Below are 27,479 nucleotides of genomic sequence, written 5' to 3' on the forward strand. Positions count from 1 at the left end.
TGAATTTCATTCTTTTATTCAACAAATATTAATTAAGCACCTGCTGCATGCTAAGAGTTTCAGGAATTCGGAGTATAACAGTCAAACAAAACAAATGAAGTTACCTTTTCTCATGCAACTTACATTCTAGCAATTGTAAAGAGAAAAAATGTAAAACAAATACAATAAATATATAGCATATTTAGAAGATTATCAATATTAGAGAAAAATTAAAAGTAGAGCAGGGTAAATGGGCATCCAAAAATCTAAAGAGTGATAGGAAAGGCAGGCTGCAATATTAAATGGAGGCAGTAGGTCAAAGTAGGCCTTGCTGGGAAGGTGAAATTTCAGCTGCCTTGAAGATGAGAAAGTTAACCAAGAGATATACAGCCGGAGTAACAGCTACGGCAAAGTCTCGAACTGCACCACTTCTAGAGTACCAAAGAAACACCAACAAGGTTAATGTGGACGGAGAAACAGGATCTTATCCTGTGCAGTCTTGAAGGGCACTATAAGGACTGAGAGTAAGAATGGAAACCACTGCAGGGCTTTTGAGTAGGAACATGATGCTTTTCTCATCAAGCCTTTCACAGTCTAATGAAAATATAAATACAAATTACTTACTTCATCTAGATTCCTAAAACGTTCTCTCATTGGAGTTTCCAGCTCTTGTTGTATTTGGGCTCGTAAGAATTCCAACTTTTGTGGAGTTAATACCTAATATGTAGAGAAATACAAACAATTCTAAATATAAAATTACAAATATTAAATTCAGGAATTAGACAAATTTTGAAGCCTCTCTCCTAATAACAGTGAAATTCAAAACTTAAACTGGCCAAAGTACTGGAGTTTCAGCTTTAGCATCATTCCTTCCAAAGAAATCCCAAGGCTGATCTCCTTCAGAATGGACTGGTTGGATCTCCTTGCAGTCCAAGGGACTCTCAACAGTCTTCTCCAACACCACAGTTCAAAAACTAAGAAAAATACTGCAATATACTTAACTTTACAGTAACCATTATATAAACAGAACCATCACTTGAAACAACAAAACTCAATTTCAAGCTCTCAGAGATTAACAGACTAACACACAGTCAAACTTCATAAAGATTACAAAAACTTACCAGGATGTAAATCTCTCCCTACAATTAGTTCAAAATCTCAAGTGAAAAATAATTTACACATATAAATACCTAAGAACAGACAATGTAAGCTTCAGTTCAGTTCAGTCGCTCAGTCATGTCCGACTCTTTGCGACCCCATGAATCGCAGCACGCCAGGCCTCCCTGTCCATCACCAACTCTCAGAGTTCACTCAGACTCACGTCATTCAAGTCAGTGATGCCATCCAGCCATCTCATTCTCCGTCGTCCACTTCTCCTCCTGCCCCCAATCCCTCCTAGCATCAGAGTCTTTTCCAATGAGTCAACTCTTCGCATGAGGTGGCCAAAGTACTGGAGTTTCAGCTTTAGCATCATTCCTTCCAAACAAATCCCAGGGTTGATCTCCTTCAGAATGGACTGGTTGGATCTCCTTGCAGTCCAAGGGACTCTCAAGAGTCTTCTCCAACACCACAATTCAAAAGCATCAATTCTTCGGCGCTCAGCCTTCTTTACAGTCCAACTCTCACATCCATACATGACCACAGGAAAAACCATAAACTTGACTAGATGGACCTTAGTCGGCAAAGTAATGTCTCTGCTTTTGAATATGCTATCTAGGTTGGTCATAACTTTTCTTCCAAGGAGTAAGCATCTTTTAATTTCATGGCTGCAATCACCATCTGCAGTGATTTTGGAACCCAAAAAAATAGTCTGACACTGTTTACCAGACAAGTAAAGATGAACAAAAAAGATTTAGTATAGAAAGAATGGTGCATCAAAGGAATGGGAAAACTAAACCTTAGGTAGACCACAAAACCAAAGAATGGATAAAATATTAACAAAATCCCATTAACATGAGGTAAAGACAATCACTGATTATTATTGCTATTGTTAGGAAAAACCATGTTGGCAGCTAAGATTATCATGTTGGATACAGTGGCAAAGTCTTTGTCAAGGGCAAGCAAAATAAATTATAATAATTTGGTATACCACAGGACATCCTTCAGACTTATTTTCAATCAGATAAAGCTGACATTTACTGTTCCAGCAAAATTAATTTAGGCTCCTCCCTCTTCTACTCTTACAGAACTCATATTTTCATAAGGAAGTATATCTGTAAACTTCTTAAAAGAACACGGCCTTTAGTCACCATGTGTTTCTGAAAACTGACACCACGGCCAGTGCACAGGGAACAATTATTTCTTGAATGGATTAATGAATACTGGTTGTGAAAAAAAAATAAAACCTAGTTTGTATTTACATTAATCTCAGAAAACTAAGAATAATGTTCACTGATTTATTCATCAATACTCCAAATATTTCAAAAACAACTGAATGAATGCCTACTACATATAAAGCATCATATAACACATTGTCATCTACATTACATACTGTTTTAAATTCCTTACAAGCATTAATTTTAATTGCCACAACAATCCAGAATATATTGAGTAGCTACATTATCATATCCCTTTTTATCAAAACACACAGAGTCAAACTTCATAAAGATTACAAAAACTCCAGGAAATATATCTCTCCCCCCAAATAGCTCAAATCTCAAGTGAAAAATAATTTATACATACAAATACGTAAAAACAGGCAATATAGTTTTAACGGACAGATAAAGACAAATGAAAAAGATTATTTAGTATAGAAAGAATGGCACATCAAAGGAATGGGAAAACTAAAACTGAGGCAGAACACAAAATCAAAGAATGGATAAAATATTAGATTCCCTGGGGAGAAAAATGATCCTCAAAGGTGGCCTAAAGGCATTTTAGGCAGAACCACACTAAGCACTACAAGAAATTCAGAATCCTGGGACCCTGCATCAATACTGGTTGTAATCTCCAGACTCCGTAACAACCAAGACCACGCTGAAACATCCTGTTAAACACCGCCCAGGTGAGGTGCATCCTGGCTGGAAACAAAAGGGAAAGGGGACCCACAGAGTAGAAGGTTCCTGAATACCAAGTGCATGCTCTTATAACTTACTCAGTACTTACTTTAAATTTTTTCTTTTTACTTGAAATGAATAAACATAATTACATAAATAAAAGAATTCAAACAAAATATAATAGGAAAAATCTGTCCTTTTCTCACTTCAGTCATCTAGCATCCCTCTTAGAAAGCAACCAGTGTCAGTAACTTCCGTAGCCTTCTTCAGGCAGTCTATAGATGCATAAGCACATATACTGCTTTAAGTTTTTACAGAAAGAAAGGCATACCATACACATTTTTCTGCACCTTGTTTATTCATTGAAGGTTTTTGAGCTTAAGATTGGCATCACCACATATACATTTTAGGAAGAAGCAACATGGATCAAAAGTGCTTGTAGGAGAAAACTGGTGGCTATGGGAAGGAGAAGCAATGAATGGGACTAGAGAAACCAAAGAGAAAGTTCCTCTTACAATATGGTTTATGATGTCAAGAGACTAGTAATTGAGTCCAAAGTGCGAAGGAATTGTTTCAGTTAGTTCAGGTACTCAATCGTGTCAGACTCTTTGGGACCCAACGGACTGCAGCATGGCAGGCCTCCCTGTCCATCACCAACTCCCGGAGTTTACTCAAACTTATCCATTGAGTCGGTGATGCCATCCAATCAACTTATCCTCTGTTGTCCCCTTCTCCTCCTGCCTTCAACCTCTCCCAGCATCAGGGACTTTTCCAGTGAGTCAGCTCTTCGCATCAGGTAGCCAAAGTACTGGAGTTTCAGCTTCAGCATCAGTCCTTCCAATTAATAATCAGGACTGATTTCCTTTAGGATGGACTGGTTGGATCTCCTTGCAGTCCAAGAAACTCTCAAGAGTCTTCCCTAACACCACAGTTCAAAAGCATCAATTCTTTGGCAATTAGCTTTCCTTATACTCCAACTCTCATACCCATACATGACTACTGGAAAAACCACAGCTTTGACTAGATGGACCTTTGTTGTCAAAGTGATATCTCTGCTTTTTAATATGCTGTTCAGGTTGGTCATAACTTTTCTTCCAAGGAGCAAGCGTCTTTTTTAATTTCATGGCTGCAGTCACCATCTGCAGTGATTTTGGAGCCCTCAAAAATAGTTTCTCACTGTGTCCCATCTACTTGCCATGAAGTGATGGCACCAGCTGCCATGATCTTCGTTTTCTGAATTTTGAGTTTTAAGTCAACTCTTTCACTCTCCTCTTTCACTTTCATCAAGAGGCTTTTTAGTTCCTCTTCACATTCTGCCATAAGGGTGGTGTCATCTGCAAATCGAGATAACTGATATTTCTCCCAGCAATCTTGATTCCAGCTTGTGCTTCATTCAGTCCAGGGCTTCTCATATTCTGCACTGAAGTTTAATAAGCAGGGCCACAATATACAGCCATGACTGCTTTCACCATTTGGAACCAGTCTGTTATTCCATGTCCACTTGTAACTGTTGCTTCTTGACCTGCATACAGATTTTGCAAGAGGGAGGTCAGGTGGTCTGGTATTCCCATCTCTTTCAGAATTTTCCAGTTTATTGTGATCCACACAGTCAAAGGCTTTGGCATAGTCAATAAAGCAGAAGTAGATGTTTTTCTGGAACTCTCTTGCTTTTTCAATGATCCAATGGATGCTGGCAATTTGATCTCTGGTTCCTCTGCCTTTTCTAAATCCAGCTTGAACATCTGGAAGTTAACGGTTCATATACTGCTGAAGCCTGGCTTGGAGAATTTTGAGCAATACGTAACTAGTGTGTGAGATGAGTGCAGCTGTGCAGTAGTTTGAGCATTCTTTGGCACTGCCTTTCATTGGGATTGGAATGAAAACTGATCTTTTCCAGTCCTGTGGCCACTGCTGAGTGACATATTGAGTGCAGCACTTTCACAGCACCATTTTTTAGGATTTGAAATAGCTCAACTGAAATTTTATCACCTCCACTAGCTTTGTTTGTAGTGAAAGTTTCTAAGGCCTGCTTGACTTCACATTCCAGGATGTCTGGCTCTAGGTGAGTGATCACACCACTGTGGTCATCTGGCTCATGAACATCTTTTTTGTACAGTTCTTCTCTGTATTCTTGCCAACTCTTCTCAACACCTTTTGCTTCTGTTAAATCCATACCATTTCTGTCCTTTATCGAGCCCATCTTTGCCTAAAATGTTCCCTTGGTATCTCTGTCTTGAAGAGATCTCTAGTCTTTCCCATTCGGTTGTTTTCCTCTATTTCTCTGCACTGATCACTGAGGAAGGATTTCTTATCTCTCCTAGCTATTCCTTGGGACTCTGCATTCAAATGGGTATATGTTTGCTTTTCTCCTTTGCCTTTCGCTTCTTTTCTTTTCACAGCTATTTGTAGGCCTTCTCAGACAACCATTTTGCCTTTTTGCATTTCTTTTTCCGAGGTCAGGGACAGCGGCCGAGAGTGCCAGGCTGCCATAGCACAGGAGCAGCCAAGAGAAGCTACCCCACATCCGAGGTCAGGGGCAGTGGCGGGGAGGACCTACTGCACACCCAAGGTCAGGGGCGGCAGCCAGGAAGAGCAACCCCACGTCCAAGGAGCGGTGGCTGTGCGGGCATCAGAGGGCAGACACACTGAAACCATAATCACAGAAAACTAATCAATCTGATCACACTATGACCACAGCCTTGTCTAACTCAATGAAACTAAGACATGCCCGTGGGGCCACCCAAGATGGGCAGATCATGGTGGAGAGGTCTGACAGAATGTGGTCCACTGGAGAAGGGAATGGTAAACCACTTCAGTATTCTTGCCTTGAGAATCCCATGAACAGTATGAAAAGGCAAAATGATAGGATACTGAAAGAGGAACTCCCCAGGTCAATAGGTGTCCAATATGCTACTGGAGATCAGTGGAGATTTTCTGGAGAAATATCCAGAAAGAATGAAGGGATGGAGCCAAAGCAAAAACATTACCCAGTTGTGGATGTGACTGATGATAGAAGCAAGGTCCGATACTGTAAGGAGCAATATTGCATAGGAATCTGGAATGTCAGGTCCATGAATCAAGGGAAATTGCAAGTGGTCAAACAGGATACGGCAAGAGTGACCATCGACATTTTACGACTCAGCGAACTAAAATGGACAGGAATGGGTGAATTTAACTCAGATGACCATTATATCTACTACTGTGGGCAGGAATCCCTTAGAAGAAATGGAGAAGCCATCATGGTCAACAAAAGAGTCCGAAATGCAGTACTTGTGCGCAATCTTAAAAATGACAGAATGATCTCTGTTCCTTTCCAAGGCAAACCATTCAATATCAGAGTAATCTAAGTCTATGCCCCAACCAGTAACGCTGAAGAAGCTGAATGCTTCTATGAAGACCTACAAGACCTTTTAGAACTAACACCCAAAAAAGATGTCCTTTTCATTATAGGGGACTTGAATGTAAAAGTAGGAAGTCAAGAAACACCTGAAGTAACAGGCAAATTTGGCCTTGGAATACGGAATGAAGCAGGGCAAAGACTAATAGAGTTTTGCCAAGAAAATGCACTGGTCATAGCAAATACCTTTCTCCAACAACACAAGAGAAGACTCTACACATGGACATCACCAGATGGTCAACACCAACATCAGATTGATTATACTCTTTGCAGCCAAAGATGGAAAAGCTCTATACAGTAAAAACAACAAGACCAGGAGCTGACTGTGGCTCAGATCATTAACTCCTTATTGCCAAATTCAGACTTAAATTGAAGAAAGTAGGGAAAACCATTAGACCATTCAGGTATGACCTAAATCAAATACCTTATGATTATACAGTGGAAGTGAGAAATAGATTTAAGGGACTAGATCTGATAGATAGAGTGCCTGATGAACTTTGGACGGAGGTTTGTGACACTGTACAGAAGACAGGGATCAAGACCATCCCCATGGAAAAGAAATGCAAAAAGCAAAATGGCTGTCTGAGGAGGCCTTACAAATAGCTGTGAATAGAAGAGAAGCAAAAAGCCAAGGAGAAAAGGAAAGATATAAGCATCTGAATGCAGAGTTCCAAAGAATAGCAAGAAGAGATAAGAAAGCCTTCTTCAGCAATCAATGCAAAGAAGTAGAGGAAAACAACAGAATTAAGAAAGACTAGAGATCTCTTTAAGAAAACTAGAGATACCAAGGGAACATCTCAAGCAAAGATGGGCTCGATAAAGGACAGAAATGGTATGGACCTAACAGAAGCAGAAGATATTAAGAAGAGGTGGCAAGAATACACTGAAGAACTGTACAAAAAAGATATTCACAACCAAGATAATCACAATAGTGTGATCACTCATCTAGAGCCAGACATCCTGGAATGTGAAGTCAAGTGGGCCTTAGAAAGCATCACTACAAACAAAGCTAGTGGAAGTGATGGAATTCCAGTTGAGCTATTTCAAATCCTGAAAGATGATGCTATGAAAGTGCTGCACTCAATATGCCAGCAAATTTGGAAAACTCAGCAGTGGCCACAGGACTGGAAAAGGTCAGTATTCATTCCAATCCCAATGAAAGGCAATGCCAAAGAATGCTCAAACTACCGCACAATTGCACCCATCTCACACACTAGTAAAGTAATGCTCAAAATTCTCCAAGCCAGACTTCAGCAATACGTGAACCGTTAACTTCCAGATGTTCAAGCTGGTTTTAGAAAAGGCAGAGGAACCGGAGATCAAATTGTCAACATCTGCTAGATCATGGAAACAGCAAGAGAGTTCCAGAAAAACATCTATTTCTGCTTTATTGACTATGCCAAAGCCTTTTGACCATGTGGATCACAATAAACTGTGGAAAAATCTAAAAGAGATGGGAATGCCAGACCACCTGACCTGCCTCCTGAGGAACCTATATGCAGGTCAGGAAGCAACAGTTAGAACTGGACATGGAACAACAGACTGGTTCCAAATAGGAAAAGGAGTCCGTCAAGGCTGTATACTGTCACCCTGCTTATTTAACTTCTATGTAGAGTATATCATGAGAAATGCTGGACTGGAAGAAGCACAAGCTGGAATGAAGATTGCCGGGAGAAATATCAATAACCTCAGATATGCAGATGACACCATCCTTATGGCAGAGAGTGAAGAGGAACTGTAAAGTCTCCTGATGAAAGTGAAAGCAGAGTCTAAAAAAGTTGGCTTAAAGCTCAACATTCAGAAAACGAAAATCATGTCATCTGGTCCCATTCAGTTCAGTTGCTCAGTTGTGTCCGACTCTTTGCCACCCCATGAATCGCAGCACACCAGGCCTCCCTGTCCATCACCATCTCCCAGAGTTCACTCAGACTTGCGTTCATCGAGTCCATGATGCCATCCAGCCATCTCATCCTTGGTCATCCCCTTCTCCTCCTGCCCCCAATCCCTCCCAGCATCAGAGTCTTTAAATCATGGGGAAACAGTGTCAGACTTTACTTTTTTGGGCTCCAAAATCACTGCAGATGGTGATTGCAGCCATGAAATTAAAAGACGCTTACTCCTTGGAAGAAAAGTTATGACCAACCTAGATAGTATATTCAAAAGCAGAGACATTACTTTGCCGACTAAGGTCCGTCTAGTCAAGGCTATGGTTTTTCCTGTGGTCATGTATGGATGTGAGAGTTGGACTGTGAAGAAGGCTGAGTGCCGAAGAATTGATACTTTTGAACCATAGTGTTGGAGAAGACTCTTGAGAGTCCCTTGGACTGCAAGGAGATCCAACCAGTCCATTCTGAAGGAGATCAACCCTGGGATTTCTTTGGAAGGACTGATGCTGAAGCTGAAACTCCAGTACTCTGGCCACCTCATGAGAAGAGTTGACCCATTGGAAAAGACTCTGATGCTGGGAGGGACTGGGGGCAGGAGGATAAGGGGATGACAGAGGATGAGATGGATGGATGGCATTACTGACTCGATGGACATGAGTTTGAGTGAACTCCGGGAATTGGTGATGGACAGGGAGGCCTGGCGTGCTGCGATTCATGGGGTCGCAAAGAGTCAAACAAGACTGAGCAACTGAACTCAACTTTGGAATGGTCTTGATCCCTGTCTCCTGTACAGTGTCACAAACCTCTATCCATAGTTCTCAGGCACTCTATCAGATCTAATCCCTTGAATCTATTTCTCACTTCCACTGTATAATCATAAGGGATTTGATTTAGGTCATACCTGAGTGGTCAATGGTTTTCCCCACTTTCTTCAATTTAAGTCTGAATTTGGTAATAAGGAGTTCATGATCTGAGCCACAGTCAGCTCCCAGTCTTGTTTTTGCTGACTGTAGAGAGCTTCTCCACTTTGGCTACGAAGAATATAATCAATTTGATTTCGGTATTGACCTTCTGGTGATGTCCATGTATAGAGTCTTCTCTTGTGTTGTTGGAAAAAGGTGTTTGCTATGACCAGTGCATTCTCTTGGCAAAGCTCCATGAGCCTTTGCCCTGCTTCATTCTGTACCCCAAGGCCAAATTTGCCTGTTACTCCAGGTATCTCTTAACTTCCTACTTTTGCATTCAAGTCCCCTATAATGAAAAGGACATCTTTTTTGGGGTATTAGTTGTAGAATGTCTTGTAGGTCTTCATAGAACCATTCAACTTCAGCTTTTTCGGCATTACTGGTGGGGCACAGATTTGGATTACTGTGATATTGAATGGTTTTCCCTGGAAACAAATAGAGATCATCTGTCGGTTTTGAGACTGCATCCAAGTACTGCATTTCGAAGTCTTTCCTTGACTATGATGACTACTACATTTCTTCTAAGGGATTCTTGCCCACAGTCGTAGATATAATGGTCATCTGAGTTAAATTCACCCATTCCAGTCCATCTTAGTTCGCTGATTCCTAAAATGTCGACCTTTACTCTTGCCATCTCCTGTTTGACCACTTCCAATTTGCCTCGATTGCTCCAGGAGCAGCATGGAACTAACATTCCAGGTTCCTATGCAATATTGCCCTTTACAGCATTGTACTTTCCTTCCATTACCAGTCACATCCACAACTGGGTGCTGTTTTTACCTTGACTCCATCTCTTCATTCTTTCTAGAGTTATTTCTCCAGTGATCTCCAGTAGCATATTGGGCACCTATTGACCTGGGGAGTTCATCTTTCAGTGTCCTATCTTTTTGCCTTTTCAAACTGTTCATGGGGTTCTCAAGGCAAGAATGCTGAAGTGGTTTGCCATCCCTTCTCCAGTGGACCACGTTTTGTCAGAATTTCCCACCATGTCCTGTCCATCTTGGATGGGTAGCCCTAAACGGCATGGCTCATAGTTTCATTGAGTTAGACAAGGCTGTGGTTCATGTGATGAGAGTGGTTAGTTTTCTATGACTGTGGTTTTCAGTCTGTCTGCCCTCTGATGGAGAAAGATAAGAGGCTTATGGAAGCTTCCTGATGGGAGAGACTGACTGAGGGAGAAACTGGGTCTTATTCTGATGGGCGGGGCCATGCTCAGTATATCTTTAATCCAATTTTCTGTTGATGGGTGGAGCTGTGTTCTTTCCCTATTATTTACCTGGGGCCAAACTATGGTGGAGATAATGAAGATAATGGTGACCTCCTTCAAAAGGTCCCATGCATGCACTGTTACACTCAGTGCTCCCAACCCTGCAGTAGGCTGCCACCGACCCCAGCCTCTGCCAGAAACTCCTGGACACTCACAGGTAAGTCTGAGTCAGTCTCTTGTGAAATCACTGCTCCTTTCTCCTGGGTCCTGGTGCACACAAGTTTCTCTTTGTGCCCTCCAAGAATCTGTTTTCCCAATCCTGTGTAAGATCTGGAGGCTCTATGGTGGGGTTAATGGTGACCTCCTCCAAGAGGGCTTCTGCCACACCCAGGTCTGTTGCACCCAGAGCCCCTGCCTCTGCGGCAGTCCACTGCTGACCTGGACCTCTGCAGGAGACACTCAAACACAGTTCTGTCTCAGTCTCTGGGTCCTGGGGTTTGTTTGAGCCCTCTGAGCATCTCTGGCAGGTATGGGGTTTGCTTCTAAATTCAATTTCACCCCTCCTAACATCCTGCTGTAGGGCTGGGCAAAAAGGTCATTCAGGTTTTTCTGTAAGTTGTAACAGAAAAACTCAAATGAACTTTTTGGCTAGCCCAATAATTTAAAAAGAATATGTAAATTTTATTTGGATCCTTTTTCAAACAAACCAACTTTAAAAACAAGAAAGCAAAACTGTGAGACTATTGGGAATATCTTAAAGAAAACATAACATTAAAAGGTTCTAAGAAATAAGCACTTTTAGGTATGGAAATAGTATTGTGGCTACACCTCTGAGGAACTGCTTGGGTATATAATAGAGATATGTACTAACATATCTGGGGTTGAGATGATATGATTAGGTTCAAAATAATTCAGAAGGGTTGAGAGAGAGAGAGGAAAAATGTTAGAAGACAACACAACACTGGCTCTGAGAGGGTAATTACAGATGCTTACATCTGTAATCAGTGATGGGTACATGGGGATGCATCATCCCAATCTCTATATTTTTGTAGTTGCTTCAGATTTCTATAATTAAAAGTTAATTAAAACAAAAGTCCTTTCACTTCCAGCAGATGGAACAGAGATCAACTTTACTCCCTTGTCTGAAACAAATAACAGACTGAACAAAAATCAAACAATGGTTTTCAAGACGCTGGACATGATGAAGCAACAGATATCCCCAAGAGACAGAAAACACAGGAGCTGAGCTTTGGTAAAAGCTTCCAGGCTGTGACAAAGGAAGAGTCTGATGGACCCCAACTTAAGGAGACAGAAGCAAGACTCCAGGGAGACTAGTGTAGCTAGAGTCAACGACTGAGTAACAGAGAAGAGGGTAGCAGGGAAAGAAAATGATGGAGTTCTGCAAAATGACCCTCTCGACTCACTCAGTATTGATCAGTACATGCATGTGAGGAAAATACCTAAGGTCAGGAAGAAACCCACCTGAAAGGATTAGAAGAATGAGTACTCAGAGATTGTGTAGAGTTCCCTTTCCCAGAAGGCACATTTAAAACTTCATTTCACAGAGATATGAGCAGAGTACTCAGAAGAGTCTCAGCAGTGACAAATAGTCAGCACTAAACACTAAACTTCTCTCCCTTAACAAATATTAAGGGCAAGACCCAGAATGACAAAACTGTTTCCAAAGAACTGTGTCCCAAAACAAAGATCAAGAATATTTACCAGAATACAAAAATATCTAGCATTCAACAAAATAAAATTTATACTGTCTAGCAACCAATAAATTTTTACCAGGTAAAAGACCTAAGAATAAATTTTACCAAGGGGTTGAAAAACCTGTACACTGAAAACTGTAAGGCAAAGATGAGAAAAACTGAAGATACTAAAAAATGGAAAGATATTTCATGCTCATGGATTGAAATAATAGTTAAAATATGCATGCTACCCAAGTTCAGTTCAGTTAAGTCGCTCAGTCGTGTCCGACTCTTTGCGACCCCATGAATCACAGCACACCAGGCCTCCCTGTCCATCACCAACTCCCGGAGTTCACTCTGACTCACGACCATAGAGTCCATGATGCCATCCAGCCATCTCGTCCTCAGTCATCCCCTTCTACTCCTGCCCCCAATCCCTCCCAGCATCAGAGTCTTTTCCAATGAGTCAACTCTTCGCATGAGGTGGCCAAAGTACTGGAGCTTCAGCTTTAGCATCAGTCCTTCCAAAGAAATCCCAGGGTTGATCTCCTTCAGAATGGACTGGTTGGATCTCCTTGAAGTCCAAGGGACTCTCAAGAGTCTTTTCCAACACCACAGTTCAAAAGCATTAATTCTTCGGCACTCAGCCTTCTTCACAGTCCAACTCTCACATCCATACATGACCACAGGAAAAACCATAGCCTTGACTAGACGGACCTTAGTCAGCAAAGTAATGTCTCTGCTTTTGAATATACTATCTAGGTTGGTCATAACTTTTCTTCCAAGGAGTAAGCGTCTTTTAATTTCATGGCTGCAGTCACCATCTGCAGTGATTTTGGAGCCCCCCCAAAAAAGTCTGACACTGTTTCACTGTTTCCCCATCTACTTCCCATGAAGTGATGGGACCGGATGCCCTGATCTTTGTTTTCTGAATGTTGAGCTTTAAGCCAACTTTTTCACTCTCCTCTTTCACTTTCATCAAGAGGCTTTTTAGCTCCTCTTCACTTTCTGCCATAAGGGTGGTGTCATCTGCATATCTGAGGTTACTGATATTTCTCCCAGCAATCTTCATTCCAGCTTGTGTTTCTTCCAGCCCAGCGTTTCTCATGATGTACTCTGCATATAAGTTCAATAAGCAGGGTGACAGTATACAGCCTTGACGTACTCCTTTTCCTATTTAGAACCAGTCTGTTGTTCCATGTCCAGTTCTAACTGTTGCCTCCTGACCTGCATACAGATTTCTCAAGAGGCAGGTTAGGTGGTCTGGTACTCCCATCTCTTTCAGAATTTTCCACAGCTTATTGTGATCCACACAGTCAAAGGCTTTGGCATAGTCAATAAAGCAGAAATAGATGTTTTTCTGGAACTCTCTTGCTTTTTCCATGATCCAGCGGATGTTGGCAATTTGATCTCTGGCTCCTCTGCCTTTCCTAAAGCCAGCTTGAACATCAGGGAGTTCACGGTTCACGTATTGCTGAAGTCTGGCTTGGAGAATTTTGAGCATTACTTTACTAGCATGTGAGATGGGTGCAATTGTGCGGTAGTTTGAGCATTCTTTGGCATTGCCTTTCTTTGGAATTAGAAGGAACACTGACCTTTTCCAGTCCTGTGGCCAGTGCTGAGTTTTCCAAATTTGTTGGCATATTGAGCGCAGCACTTTCACAGCATCATCTTTCAAGGTTTGAAATAGCTCAATTGGAATTCCATCACCTCCACTAGCTTTGTTTGTAGTGATGCTTTCTAAGGCCCACTTGACTTCACATTCCAGGATGTCTGGCTCTAGATGAGTGATCACACCATCGTGATTATCCAGGTCGTGAAGATCTTTTTTGTACAGTTCTTCTGTGTATTCTTGCCACCTCTTCTTAATATCTTCTGCTTCTGTTAGGTCCATACCATTTCTGTCCTTTATCGAGCCCATCTTTGCATGAAATGTTCCCTTGGTATCTCTAATTGTCTTGAAGAGATCTCTAGTCTTTCCCATTCTGTTGTTTTCCTCTACTTCTTTGCATTGATGACTGAAGAAGGCTTCTTATCTCTTCTTGCTATTCTTTGGAACTCTGCATTCAGATGCTTATATCTTTCCTTTTCTCCTTGGCTTTTCGCCTCTCTTCTTTTCACAGCTATTTGTAAGGCCTCCGCAGACAGCCATTTTGCTTTTTTGAATTTCTTTTCCACGGGCATGGTCTTGATCCCTGTCTCCCGTACAATGTCACAAACCTCTGTCCATAGTTCATCAGGCACTCTATCTATCAGATCTAGTCCCTTAAATCTATTTCTCACTTCCACTGTATAATCATAAGGGATTCTATTGAGGTCATACCTGAATGGTCTAGCGGTTTTCCCTACTTTCTTCAATTTAAGTCTGAATTTGGTAATAAGGAGTTCATGATCTGAGCCATAGTCAGCTCCTGGTCTTGTTTTTGTTGACTGTATAGAGCTTCTCCATCTTTGGCTGTAGAGAATATAATCAATCTGATTTCAGTGTTGACCATCTGGTGATGTCCATGTGTAGAGTCTTCTCTTGTGTTGTTGGAACAGGGTGTTGCTATGACCAGTGCATTTTCCTGGCAAACTCTATTAGTCTTTGCCCTGCTTCATTCTGCATTCCAAGCCCAAATTTGCCTGTTACTCCAGGTGTTTCTTGACTTCCTACTTTTGCATTCCAGTCCCCTATAATGAAAAGGACATCTTTTTGGGGTGTTAGTTCTAAAAGGTCTTGTAGGTCTTCATAGAACCGTTCAACTTCAGCTTCTTCAGTGTTACTGGTTGGGGCATAGACTTGGATTATACCAATGGATAAACAAAACAAAAACAAACAGATTCAAAGGACAGATTACTAGTTATCAGAAAAGAAAGGGGTTGGGAGATGGGTGATTTGGACCAAGGGGATCAACCGTATGATGATGAATGGTAACTAGACTTGTGGGGGGTAATAACTTTGTAGTGCAAACAGATGTTGAACCATAATGTTGTACATGTGGAACTTAAATACAAATAAAAAATATTTTTAAATTTAGCAGACACGTAAAGAAGCCTGAAAAACCACACTAGGTTGGTGCAGTAGTAATTGTGGTTTTGGACCCTGAATTTTAAATCAGTATAACAAGGCACAAACACGTCTTTATTAATTAAAACAGGAACCATTACAATCAACATACTTTTGCCAATGAGAAATACACTTATTCCTGCAGCAAAAAAAAATCAGTGCTTCAGGATTCGATGAACTCTTGGAAAGTATCTTCTGCGTCCTGCTGGTTGTGGAAGCATTTTCCCTGCAAAAAGTTGTCAAGATGCTTAAAGAAGTGGTAGTCAGTTGGCAAGAGGTCATGTGAATACAGGTACAGATGAGGCAAAATTTAGTAGCCCAGGTTGTTCAACTTTTGAAGCATTGGTTGTACAATATGTGATTGGGCACTGTCACAGAGAAGAACTGGGCCCTTTCTGTTGACCAATGCTGGCTGCAGGCACCGCAGTTTTTGGCGCATCTCAGCAACTTGCTCAGCATACTTCTCAGAAGTAATGGTTTTGCTGGGATTTAGAAAGCTGTAGTGAATCAGACCAGCAGCAGACCACTAAACAGTGACCATGACCCTTTTCTTGGTGCAAGTTTGGCTTTGGAAGGGACTTTAGAGCTTCTTCTCAGTCCAACTGCTGAGCTGGTCGTCACCAACTGAGGTATACAATCCAGTTTTCATTGCACGTCACAATCTGATCAAGAAATAGTTCGTTGCTGTCTAGAACAAGAGAACATGACACTTCAAGACAATGCCTCAGTCAGCTCATGAGGCACCCACTTACCAAGCTTTTTCACCTTTCCAGTCTGCTTCAAATGCCAAATGACCAAAGAATGGGCGACGCTAAGTTCTCGGGCAACTTCTCGTGTAGTTGTAAGAGGATCAGCTTGGATGATTCTCTCATCTGGCTGTTGGTCAACTTGAATGGCTGACCACTACTCTCCTCATCTTCAAGAGGCTAATTATCTTTGCAAAACTTCTTGAATCACTGCTTCACTACATGTTCATTAGCAGTTCCTGGGCCAAATGTGTTGTTGATGTTGTGACCTATCTCCACTGCTTATGACCCATTTTGAACTTGAATAAGAAAAATCACTGGAATTTGTTTTTGTCTAACATTATTTCCATAGTCTAAAATATATATAAAATAAACAGCAAGCAATAATTCATTAAAATAAACATTAAGCAAGAAATGCACAATAATGTATAACATAACCACATTTAAGAATGTACTCCAATATCAAACAGCAAATGCAACAATGCAAAACCGCGATTACTTTTGCACCAGTCTAATAATACCTACAATAGGAAAAGAAAGCCAATCAAAACAACCCAGAGTGATAGAGATCTTAACATCAACAAAGACATTAAAACAGTCATTATAACTGAATTCCACATAAAGTTACAATAAAGAATAAACATATCAAGGAAAACATGAAAAAGATCAAAATTGGACTTCAGGATAAAAACTACGAATTCTGGGACACCAAATGCACTGTGAAATTACTAGCAGATTAGACACTGCAGGAAAAAAGATCAGAGAACTTGAAAGACATGGAAACAGAAACTATCCAAAATGAAACAGAGAGACAAGAAAGATGAAAGATAAAGACATCAGTGCATTATGGGAGAACTTTAAGAGGACTAAAAGCAGTTCACAAAGGAAATCAAATAGGAGGCAGAAAAAAATATTTCGAAAAGCAGTATCTAAAATTTTTCTAAATTTGATGAAAACTATAAAGTCACAGACCCAAGAAGCTCAATAAACCTCGGTACCAGAAACATGAAGAAATGTCCAACAGGAAGTCAACCAAATCACTGAAAAACAGCAATAAAGAAAAAAATTTAAGAGCTGACAAGAAAAAAAGATATATTAGATAAACAGAACAAAGATAAAAATGACAGCAAAAGTGTCTTAGGTAACACTTAAGTGAGAAGACAGAAGAGAAACATGTTAAAGTATTAAGGGAAAAACTGTCAACCCAGAATTCAAAGCTCAACAGAAGTATCTTTAAACACCATTTCTTTTATATATATAAAAGTTGAGGACTTCCCTGGTTCAGTTCAGTTCAGTTCAGTTGCTCAGTCCTGTCCTACTCTTTGTTAACCCATGAATTGCAGCACGCCAGGCCTCCCTGTCCATCACCAACTCCCGGAGTTCACTCTGACTCATATCCATCGAGTCTGTGATGCCATCCAGCCATCTCATCCCCTGTCGTCCCCTTCTCCTCCGGCTCCCAATCCCTCCTAGCATCAGAGTCTTTTCCAATGAGTCAACTCTTCGCATGAGGTGGCCAAAGTACTGGAGTTTCAGCTTTAGCATCATTCCTTCCAAAGAAATCCCAGGGCTGATCTCCTTCAGAATGGACTGGTTGGATCTCCTTGCAGTCCAAGGGACTCTCAAGAGTCTTCTCCAACACCACAGTTCAAAAGCATCAATTCTTCAGCACTCAGCCTTCTTCACAGTCCAACTCTCACATCCATACATGACCACAGGAAAAACCATAGCCTTGACTAGACAGACCTTAGTTGGCAAAGTAATGTCTCTGCTTTTGAATATGCTATCTAGGTTGGTCATAACTTTTCTTCCAAGGAGTAAGCGTCTTTTAATTTCATGGCTGCAGTCACCATCTGCAGTGATTTTGGAGCCCCCAAAAATAAAGTCTGACACTGTTTCCACTGTTGCCCCATCTATTTCCCACAGAGTGATGGGACCGGATGCCATGATCTTCGTTTTCTGAATGTTGAGCTTTAAGCCAACTTTTTCACTCTCCTCTTTCACTTTCATCAAGAGGCTTTTTAGCTCCTCTTCACTTTCTGCCATAAGGGTGGTATCATCTGCATATCTGAGGTGACTGACATTTCTCCCGGCAATCTTGATTCCAGCTTGTGTTTCTTCCAGTCCAGTGTTTCTCATGATGTACTCTGCATATAAGTTAAATAAGCAGGGTGACAATATATAGCCTTGACATACTTCTTTTCAAATTTGAAACCAGTCTGTTGTTCCATGTCCAGTTCTAACTGTTGCTTCCTGACTTGCATACAGATTTCTCCAGAGGCAGGTCAGGTGGTCAGGTATTCCCATCTCTCTCAGAACTTTCCACAGTTTATTGTGAGCCACACAGTCAAAGCTTTGGCATAGCTTTGGCATAGTCAATAAAGCAGAAATAGATGTTTTTCTGGAACTCTCTTGCTTTTTCCATGATCCAGCGGATGTTGGCAATTTGATCTCCGGTTCCTCTGCCTTTTCTAAAACCAGCTTGAACATCAGGAAGTTCACGGTTCACATATTGCTGAAGCCTGGCTTGGAGAATTTTGAGCATTACTTTACTAGCATATGAAATGAGTGCAATTATGTGGTAGTTTTATCATTCCTTGGCATTGCCTTTCTTTGGGATTGGAATGAACACTGACCTTTTCCAATCCTGTGGCCACTGCTGAGTTTTCCAAATTTGTTGGCATATTGAGTGCAGCACTTTCACAGTATCATCTTTCAGGATTTGAAATAGCTCAATTGGAATTCCATCACCTCCACTAGGTTTGTTTGTAGTGATGCTTCCTAAGGCCCACTTGACTTCACATTCCAGGGTGTCTGGCTCTAGGTGATCACCATCGTGATTATCCAGGTCATGAAGATCTTTTTTGTACAGTTCTTCTGTGTATTCTTGCTATCTCTTCTTAATATCTTCTGCTTCTGTTAGGTCCATACCATTTCTGTCCTTTATTGAGCCCATCTTTACATGAAATGTTCCCTTGCAAAGATGGGCTCGATAAAGGACACCACTTCCCTGGTGGTGCAATGGAAAAGAATCTGCTTGTCAAGGCAAGGGACACGGGTTCGAGCCCTATTCCAGGAATATTCCACATGCCATGGAGCAACTAAGCCCATGCATTACAAATACTGAGCCTGAGGTCTAGAGGACGCAGGCCACAACTACTGAGCCCCATGTGCCCAGAGCTTGTGCTCCGCAACAAGAGAAGCCACCAAAATGAGAAGCCACCACAATGAGAAGTCCAAGCACTGCAACCGAAAGTCACCCCTGCTCTCTGCAAGCAGACAAAGCCTGCACTAAGCAATGAAAAGTCACTGCAGTCAAACAAATAAATAACAGAGGCTGCAAAAATTCTCACCAGTATTTCTGTATTAGATGAAATTTTTAAGTCCTTAAGATGTCAAAAACAACACCCAGTTGTGCATGTGACTGGTGATGGAAATAAAGTCCAATGCTGTAAAGAGCAATACCGCATAGGAACCTGGAATGTCAGGTCCATGAATCAAGGCAAATTGGAAGTGGTCAAACAGGAGATGGCAAGGGTGAACGTCGACATTTTACGACTCAGTGAACTAAAATGGACTGGAATCGGTGAATTTAACTCAGATGACCATTATATCTACTACTGCGGGCAGGAATCCCTTAGATGAAATGGAGTAGTCATCATAGTCAACAAGAGAGTCCAAAATGCAGTACTTGGATGCAATCTCAAAAACATCAGAATGATCTCTGTTCGTTTCCAAGGCAAACCATTCAGTATCCCAGTAATCCAAATCTGTGCGCAAGACCAGTAATGCTGAAGAAGCTGAAGTTAAACCATTCTATGAAGACATTCAAGACGTTCAACTAATACCCAAAAGAAGATGTCCTTTTCACTATAGGGGACTGGAATGCAAAAATAGGAAGTCAAGAGATAGCTGGAGTAACAGGCAAATTTGGCCTTGGGGTACAGAATGAAGCAGGGCAAAGGCTCATGGAGCTTTGCCAAGAGAACGCACTGGTCATAGCAAACACCTTTTTCCAACAACACAAGAGAAGATTCTACACATGGACATCACCAGATGGTCAATACCGAAATCAGATTGATTATATTCTTCGTAGCCAAAGTGGAGAAGCTCTCTACAGTCAACAAAAACAAGACCAGGAGCTGACTGTGGCTCAGCTCATGAACTCCTTATGGCCAAATTCAGACTTAAATTGAAGAACGTAGGGAAAAGCACTTAGACCACTCAGGTATGACCTAAATCAAATCCCTTACGATTATACAGTGGAAGTGAGAAATAGATTCAAGGGATTAGATCTGATAGACAGAGTGCCTGAGAACTATGGATGGAGGTTCGTGACACTGTACAGGAGACAGGGATCAAGCCCATTCCCAAGAGAAAGAAATGCAAAAAGGCAAAATGGTTGTCTGAGGAGGCCTTACAAATAGCTGTGAAAAGAAAAGAAGCGAAAGGCAAAGGAGAAAAGGAAACATATACCCATTTGAATGCAGAGTCCCAAGGAATAGCTAGGAGAGATAAGAAAGCCTTCCTCAGTGATCAATGCAAAGAAATAGAGGAAAACAACAGAATGGGAAAGACTAGAGACCTCTTCAAGACAATTCGATATACCAAGGGAACATTTTAGGCAAAGATGGGCACAATAAAGGACAGAAGCGTTGTGGATCTAACAGAAGCAGAAGATATTAAGAAGAGGCGGCAAGAATACACAGAACTGTACAAAAAAGATGTTCATGAGCCAGATCACCACAATGGTGCGATCACTCGCCTAGAGCCAGACATCCTGGAATGTGAAGTCAAGCGGGCCTTAGGAAGCATCACTATGAACAAAGCTAGTGGAGGTGATGGAATTCCAGTTGAGCTATTTCAAATCCTAAAAGATGGTGCTGTGAAAGCGCTGCACTCAGTATGTCACTCAGCAGTGGCCACAGGACTGGAAAAGATCAGTTTTCATTCCAATCCCAAAGAAAGGCAATGCCAAAGAATGCTCAAACTACTGCACAGCTGCACTCATCTCACACACTAGTCAAGCAATGCTCAAAATTCTCCAAGCCAGGCTTCAACAGTACGTGAACCATGAACTTTCAGATGTTCATGCTGGATTTAGAAAAGGCAGAGGAACCAGAGATCAAATTGCCAGCATCCATTGGATCTTCGAAAAAGCAAGAGAGTTCCGGAAAAACATATACTTCTGCTTTTATGCCAAAGTCTTTGACTGTGTGGATCACAACAAACTGAAAAATTCTGAAAGAGATGGGAATATCAGACCACCTGATCTGCCTCCTGAGAAACCTGTATGTAGTTCTAGAAGCAACAGTTAGAACAAGACACGGAACAACAGACTGTTTCCAAATAGGGAAAGGAGTACGTCAAGACTATGTATTGTTGCCCTTATTTAACTTATATGCAGAGTACATCTTGCAAAATGTTGGGCTGGATGAAGCACAAGCTGGAATCAAGATTTCTGGGAGAAATATCAATTAGCTCAGATGTGTAGATGACGCCACCCTTACAGCAGAAAGCGAAGTGAAACTAAAGATCCTCTTGATAAAAGTCAAAGAAGAGAGTGAAAAAACTGGCTTAAAACTCAATGTTCAACAAGCTAAGATCATGGTATCTGGTCCCATCACTCCATGGCGAATAGATGGGGGGAAAATAGACACCTTGAGAGAGACTTTATTTTCTTGGGCTCCAAAATCACTGCAGATGGTGACTGCAGCCATGTAATTAGAAGATGCTCCTTGGAAGAAAAGTCACGAGCAACCTAGACAGCATATTAAAAAGCACAGACACTACTTCACTGACAAAGGTCCATCTTGTCAAAGCTATGGTTTTTCCAGTAGTCATGTACGGATGTGAGAATTGGACCATAAAGAAGGCTGAGCACCGAAGACTTGATGCTTTTGAATTGTGGTGTTGCAGAAGACTCTTGAGAGTCCCTTGGACTGCAAGGAGATCCAACCAGTCCATTCTGAAGGAGATCAGCCCTGGGTGTACTTTGGAAGGAATGATGCTAAAGCTGAAACTCCAGTACTTTGGCCACCTCATGCGAAGAGCTGATTCATTGGAAAAGACCCTGATGCTGAGAGCGATTGGGGGCAGGAGGAGAAGGGCACGACAGAGGATGAGACTGCTGGATAGCATCACCAACTCGATGGACGTGAGTTTGAGTGAACTCCGGGAGTTGGTGATGGACAGGGAGGCCTGGCGTGCTGCAATTCATGGGGTCGCAGAGAGTCAGACATGACTAAGGAACTGAACTGAACTGAAAGGGCATACATGTTGTTTTCTAACAGGGATTGTTCTAAAGACTGATGAGATAAAAATAACCTGTATATTTTTAGTATAGTGTCTGGCACATAGGAGATACTCAAACAATGGCAATTTTTATTCTGTTTGAATACGGACTCCATGAGGGCAGGAATTGTTTTTAGTGTTTCTGTAGTGCTTAAGATGGTGCCTAGCAAGCATTTTTTATATGAATGACATGAATAAATAAATGAGCAAGTCAGAATTGTTCTATTCACATATGTTGCACTTGTTGTTTCATAGGTACTGAGATAGACAGAGCCTTAGTATTTTAGAGTTGATAGTCTAGTTCTTTCATATCTGCTGTGAGTTGAGTTGTGTCCTCTCCAAAGATAAGTTTTAATTCCCAGTGCCTCAGAATGTGACCTTATTTGGAAATAAGGAGTTTTGCAGATGAAAAGGTAATACTGAAGTATGATGGCCCATTAATCAAATATGACTGATGTCCTTATAAGACAGAAACAGGTGGGTGGGGAGTCGGGTGGGGCAGAGAGAATGTCCCATGATGACAGAAGTAGCGGCTGAAGCCCTGCAAGCTGCCAGGCAATGCCAAGGACTGTCAGCACATCAACAGAAGCTAGGACAAGGCAGGGAAGTACTCGTCCTACAGTTTTCAGAGGCAACATGGCCTAGCTGACAACTTGATTTTGGACTTCTGGCCTCCAGAACTGTGAGGCAGTAAATTTCAAAGCAGAATTCCTATTTCAAACGTCTATGACACAGGGCTCTTCGTTCTGTGCTTCACTGCTCTCAGTGTTAGAGAACCTAGGGAACTTGTAAAGTGACCCACTTCCATGTATGGATTGGAGTATGTTAAGCATTTTCTTTCAGATTGAAATACAATCATCCTCCCTATAGCCTTCCTATTGCTTCTTGCAGTGTTCCTTGCCTATGCGTGTGTGTGATAACTCGCTTCCTTCGTGTCCAACTCTTTGCAACTCTATGAACTGTAACCCACCAGGACCCCCCGACCAGCGGATTCTCCAGGCAGGAATACTGGAGTTGGTTGCCATGCCCTCCTCCACTGGATCTTCCCAAACTAAGGACTGAACTTGCATCTCTTATGTCTCCTGCATCGGCAGGCAGGTTCTTTTACCACTAGCGCCACCTGTGTTCCTTGAAGTGAAGTGAAGTGGAGTTGCTCAGTCGTGCCCGACTCTTTGCGACCCCATGGACTGTAGCCCACCAGGCTCCTCCATCCATGGAATTTTCTAGGCAAGAGTACCGGAGTGGGTTGACATTTACACAAAAAAACTCTAGGTATTTATCCACATGATAACTTCCCAAATGTTTGCTGATAAATAAAATTTATCTGGTAAAGTTTCTGTTCTTCAAGATAAACATATCTGGTTTCTGTGTGATATCTACCTGGGAAAAATAACTGAAAGAAACATCTATACATAAACACAATATTGAAGCAATTTAGCTATTTGCTTAATGGATATTTGCAATCTGTACAAATTGTGAGTTGAGTAAAGGTAAGTAAATTCAACAAAGTAAAATCACCAAGAAATACTTCAGTGAAGGTTTTATGAAAGATGATTATTTTAAAAATACACATGTATTACATTGTCTACTTACAAAATGCCTTTTCTGATTTAAGATTTATCATCTCTTTGGCTTTCATGGAACAACAATATAAAAGACATTCATTTAAAGAATATTCTGCATCACTAGTGTAGCTGTAGTCATTGGGGATGAAAATAGTGCCTAGTTCATAGGATACTTTTAAAGGTACAGTGAGTCAATGCATAGAAGTTGTTCATACAGTGCTTTGATGTCATGAGTGGTTAGAGGAAGTTAGCTATTACACTGTTATGTAACATGTTAACAAAATCTTTTCTTAAAAAATGGGAGTCATTTTATGTATTTCTGATAATTACCAAACATATATATGCTTTCTTTGCACCTGGTAATGCAGATTGTATAACCCATGTTTCCCATATTATTTGCCTGCTAGGAAGCTCAGAGCAAAATTTATTACTCAGTTTGTCATTAATTTCTTAAGAATCTCTGGTACAGAGATATTTGCCCCATTAAATCAAAGCATTCTTTGAAAAAACTGGTCTGTATAGTATTATAATATTTAATAGGATAAATGTTGCAGTGTTGAAGATTTGCTTTTATAGACTTAATGTAGGTAATGAAACATAGATGGTTGTATGATGAAGCATTCTTTTAGGTTTGTTTTGAGACAAGTAGCAGCGGTAATTCCATTAAAAATCTAACACAGCATAATTTCCTCCTAATTTGGTATCAGTTTAACCCTCTAATTCTGTCTTTGGTGTATGTCGGCTTTGAGAAAGAGGGAGAAGGAAGGAAGATAGTTGTTTTTTTTTAATGTGTCTGCTTGTTAATAAGTTGCTTATGAAGTAGTCTTTAACCACAGTTAGAGACCTCACAAGGCTGATTTCAGTGTTGTTTTTTCCTTTGTGGAGACATTTTTCTATCAGTATCATTTTCCTGCCATCTTCAGTTCATTTCCTCAGTTGTGTCTGACTCTTTGTGACCCCATGGACTGCAGCACTCCAGACCTCCTGTCCTACACCAACTCCCAGAGCTTACTCAAACTCATGTCCATCGAGTCAGTGATGCCATCCAACCATCTCATCCTCTGTCATCCCCTTCTCCTCCTGCACTCAATCTTTCCCAGCATCAGGGTCTTTTCCAGTGAGTTAGTTCTTTGCATCAGGTGGCCAACGTATTGGAGTTTCAGCTTCAGCATCAGTCCCTCCAATGAACACTCAGGACCGATTTCCTTTAGGATGGACTGGTTGGATCTCCTTGCAGTCCAAGGGACTCTCAGGAGTCTTCTCCAACACCACAGTTCAAAAGCATCAATTCTTCAGTGCTCAGCTTTCTTTATAGTCTAATTCTCACATCCATACATGACTACTGGAAAAACCATAGTCTTAGACAGATCTTTGTTGACAAAGTAATGTCTCTGCTATTTAATTTGCTGTCTACGTTACTCATAACTTTTCTTCCAAGGAGCAAGCGTCTTTCAATTTCATGGCTTCAGTCACCATCTGCAGTGATTTGGGAGCCCAAAATAAAAAAGTCTGCCACTGTTTCTCCATCTATTTTCCATGAAGTAACAGGACCGGATGCCATGATCTTTGTTTTCTGAATGTTGAGCTTTAAACCAACTTTTTCACTCTCCTCTTTCACTTTCATCAAGAGGCTTTTTAGTTCCTCTTCACTTTCTGCCATAAGGGTGGTGTCATCTGCATATCTGAGGTTATTGATATTTTTCCCAGCAATCCGGATTCCAGCTTGTGCTTCTTCCAGGCCAGGGTTTCTCATAATGTACTCTGCATATAAGTTAAATAAGCAGGGTGACAATATACAGCCTTGATGTACTCCTTTTCCTATTTGGAACCAGTCTGTTGTTCCATGTCTTGTTCTACTGTTGCTTCCTGACCTGTATACAGATTTCTCAGGAGGCAGGTCAGGTGGTCTGGTATTCCCATCTCTTTCAGAATTTTCCACAGTTTATTGTGATCCACATAGTCAAAGGCTTTGGCACAGCCAATTAAGTAGAAATAGATGTTTTTCTGGAATTCTCTTGCTTTTTCCATGATCCAGCGGATGTTGGCAAATTGAGCTCTGGTTCCTCTGCCTTTTATAAAACCAGCTTGAACATCTGAAAGTTCATGATTCGCATATTGCTGAAGCCTGGCTTGGAGAATTTTGAGCACTACTTTGCTAGCGTGTGAGACTTCTCTCACTGCTGCGTTTTCCAAATCTGCTGACACATTGAGTGCAGCACTTTCACAGCATCATCTTTTAGGATTTGAAACAGCTCAACTGGAATTCCATCACTGTCACTAGCTTTGGTCATAGTGATGCTTCCTAAGGCCCACTTGACTTCACATTCCAGGATGTCTGGCACTAGATGAGTGATCACACTATCATGATTATCTGGGTCATGAAGATCTTTTCTGTACAGTTCTGTGTACTCTTGCCACCTCTTCTTAATATCTTCTGCTTCTGTTAAGTCCATACCATTTCTGTCCTTTATTGAGCCCATCTTTGCATGAAATGTTCCCTTGGGATCTCTAATTTTCCTGAAGAGATCTCTAGTCTTTACCATTCTATAGTTTTCCTCTATTTCTTTGCACTGATCACTGAGGAAGGCTTTCTTTTCTCTCCAAGCTATTCTTTGGAACTCTGCATTCAAATGAGTATATCTTTCCTTTTCTCCTTTGCTTTACAATTGCTGTACAATGTCACAAACCTCTGTCCATAGTTCTTCAGGCACTCTATCAGATCTAACCCCTTGAATCTGTTTGTCACTTCTTCTAACATAATCCTAAGGGATCTGATTTAGGTCATACCTGAATAGTCTAGTGGTTTTCCCTACTTTCTTCAATTTAAGTCTGAATTTGGCAATAAGGAGTTCATGATTTGAGCCACAGTCAGTTTCCAGTCTTGTTTTTGCTGACTGTATAGAACTTCTCCATCTTTGGCTACAAAGAATATAATCAATCTGATTTCGGTATTGACCATTTGGTGATGTCCATGTGTAGAGTTGTCTCTTGTGTTATTGGAAGAGGGTGTTTGCTATGACCAGTGCATTCTCTTGGCAAAGCTCTTGTTAGCCTTTGCCCTGCTTCATTCTGTACTCTCCAAGGCCAAACTTACCTGTTACTCCAGGTATCTCTTGACTTCCTACTTTTGCATTCCTGTCCCCTAAGATGGAATGGACATCTTTTCTGGTCTAAGTGACAAGCATGAGATAAGCAGAAATAAACAGCTAGTGCTACTGAGCGATTACAGTAAGATATCTCAACTAATACCTAATTTAAAATCTGACAGGTAGCTTTGCTCTACTTTTTGAGCAAATAGAAATGTGAATCGTGTAAAAAAAAGTCAAAAGAAACTGTAGTTAGTACTTTAGTATCAACTATCTGTTACTTGAGCAACTCCTCAGAAATTCAGAAAATCTTCATTTTTAAAGTATGTTTAATTGTGAATTTTTATCAATTCGGACTGGCCTTTCCTCCAATTATTCTAAAGAGTAAGATATTATTTAAATCAGAACAGAAAATATAATTAAAATTTACATAAAATAAAAGTTTTGTGGCTGAATTCTACGAGTAGCTAACATTCAAAAGTATATGAAAGAAGATTAAATTATACCACTGGAGATACAACAAAATACTCATTATGGATACAGAGAGAACTTACCAAATTTACCAAAATTACATATGTATCTCCATTAAACATCTGACTAATTTATACTAATTTG

At 40.9% G+C, this 27,479-nt stretch overlaps 1 protein-coding gene across 2 annotated transcripts in view; it reads right to left on the reverse strand.

The window, feature by feature from the left end:
* Positions 1-27,479, reverse strand: part of CEP83 (centrosomal protein 83) — a 137,479-nt gene that overhangs the window by 63,683 nt on the left and 46,317 nt on the right. For both annotated transcript variants that reach the window (XM_068970943.1, XM_068970942.1), the window contains exon 4: positions 604-696. In XM_068970943.1, coding sequence (XP_068827044.1) covers positions 604-696 — 93 coding nt within the window. The remainder of the gene's footprint in view (positions 1-603; positions 697-27,479) is intronic.

Source organism: Capricornis sumatraensis, chromosome 4, assembly GCF_032405125.1.
Source record: "Capricornis sumatraensis isolate serow.1 chromosome 4, serow.2, whole genome shotgun sequence".
In the NCBI taxonomy this organism is placed as follows: Eukaryota; Metazoa; Chordata; class Mammalia; order Artiodactyla; family Bovidae; genus Capricornis; species Capricornis sumatraensis.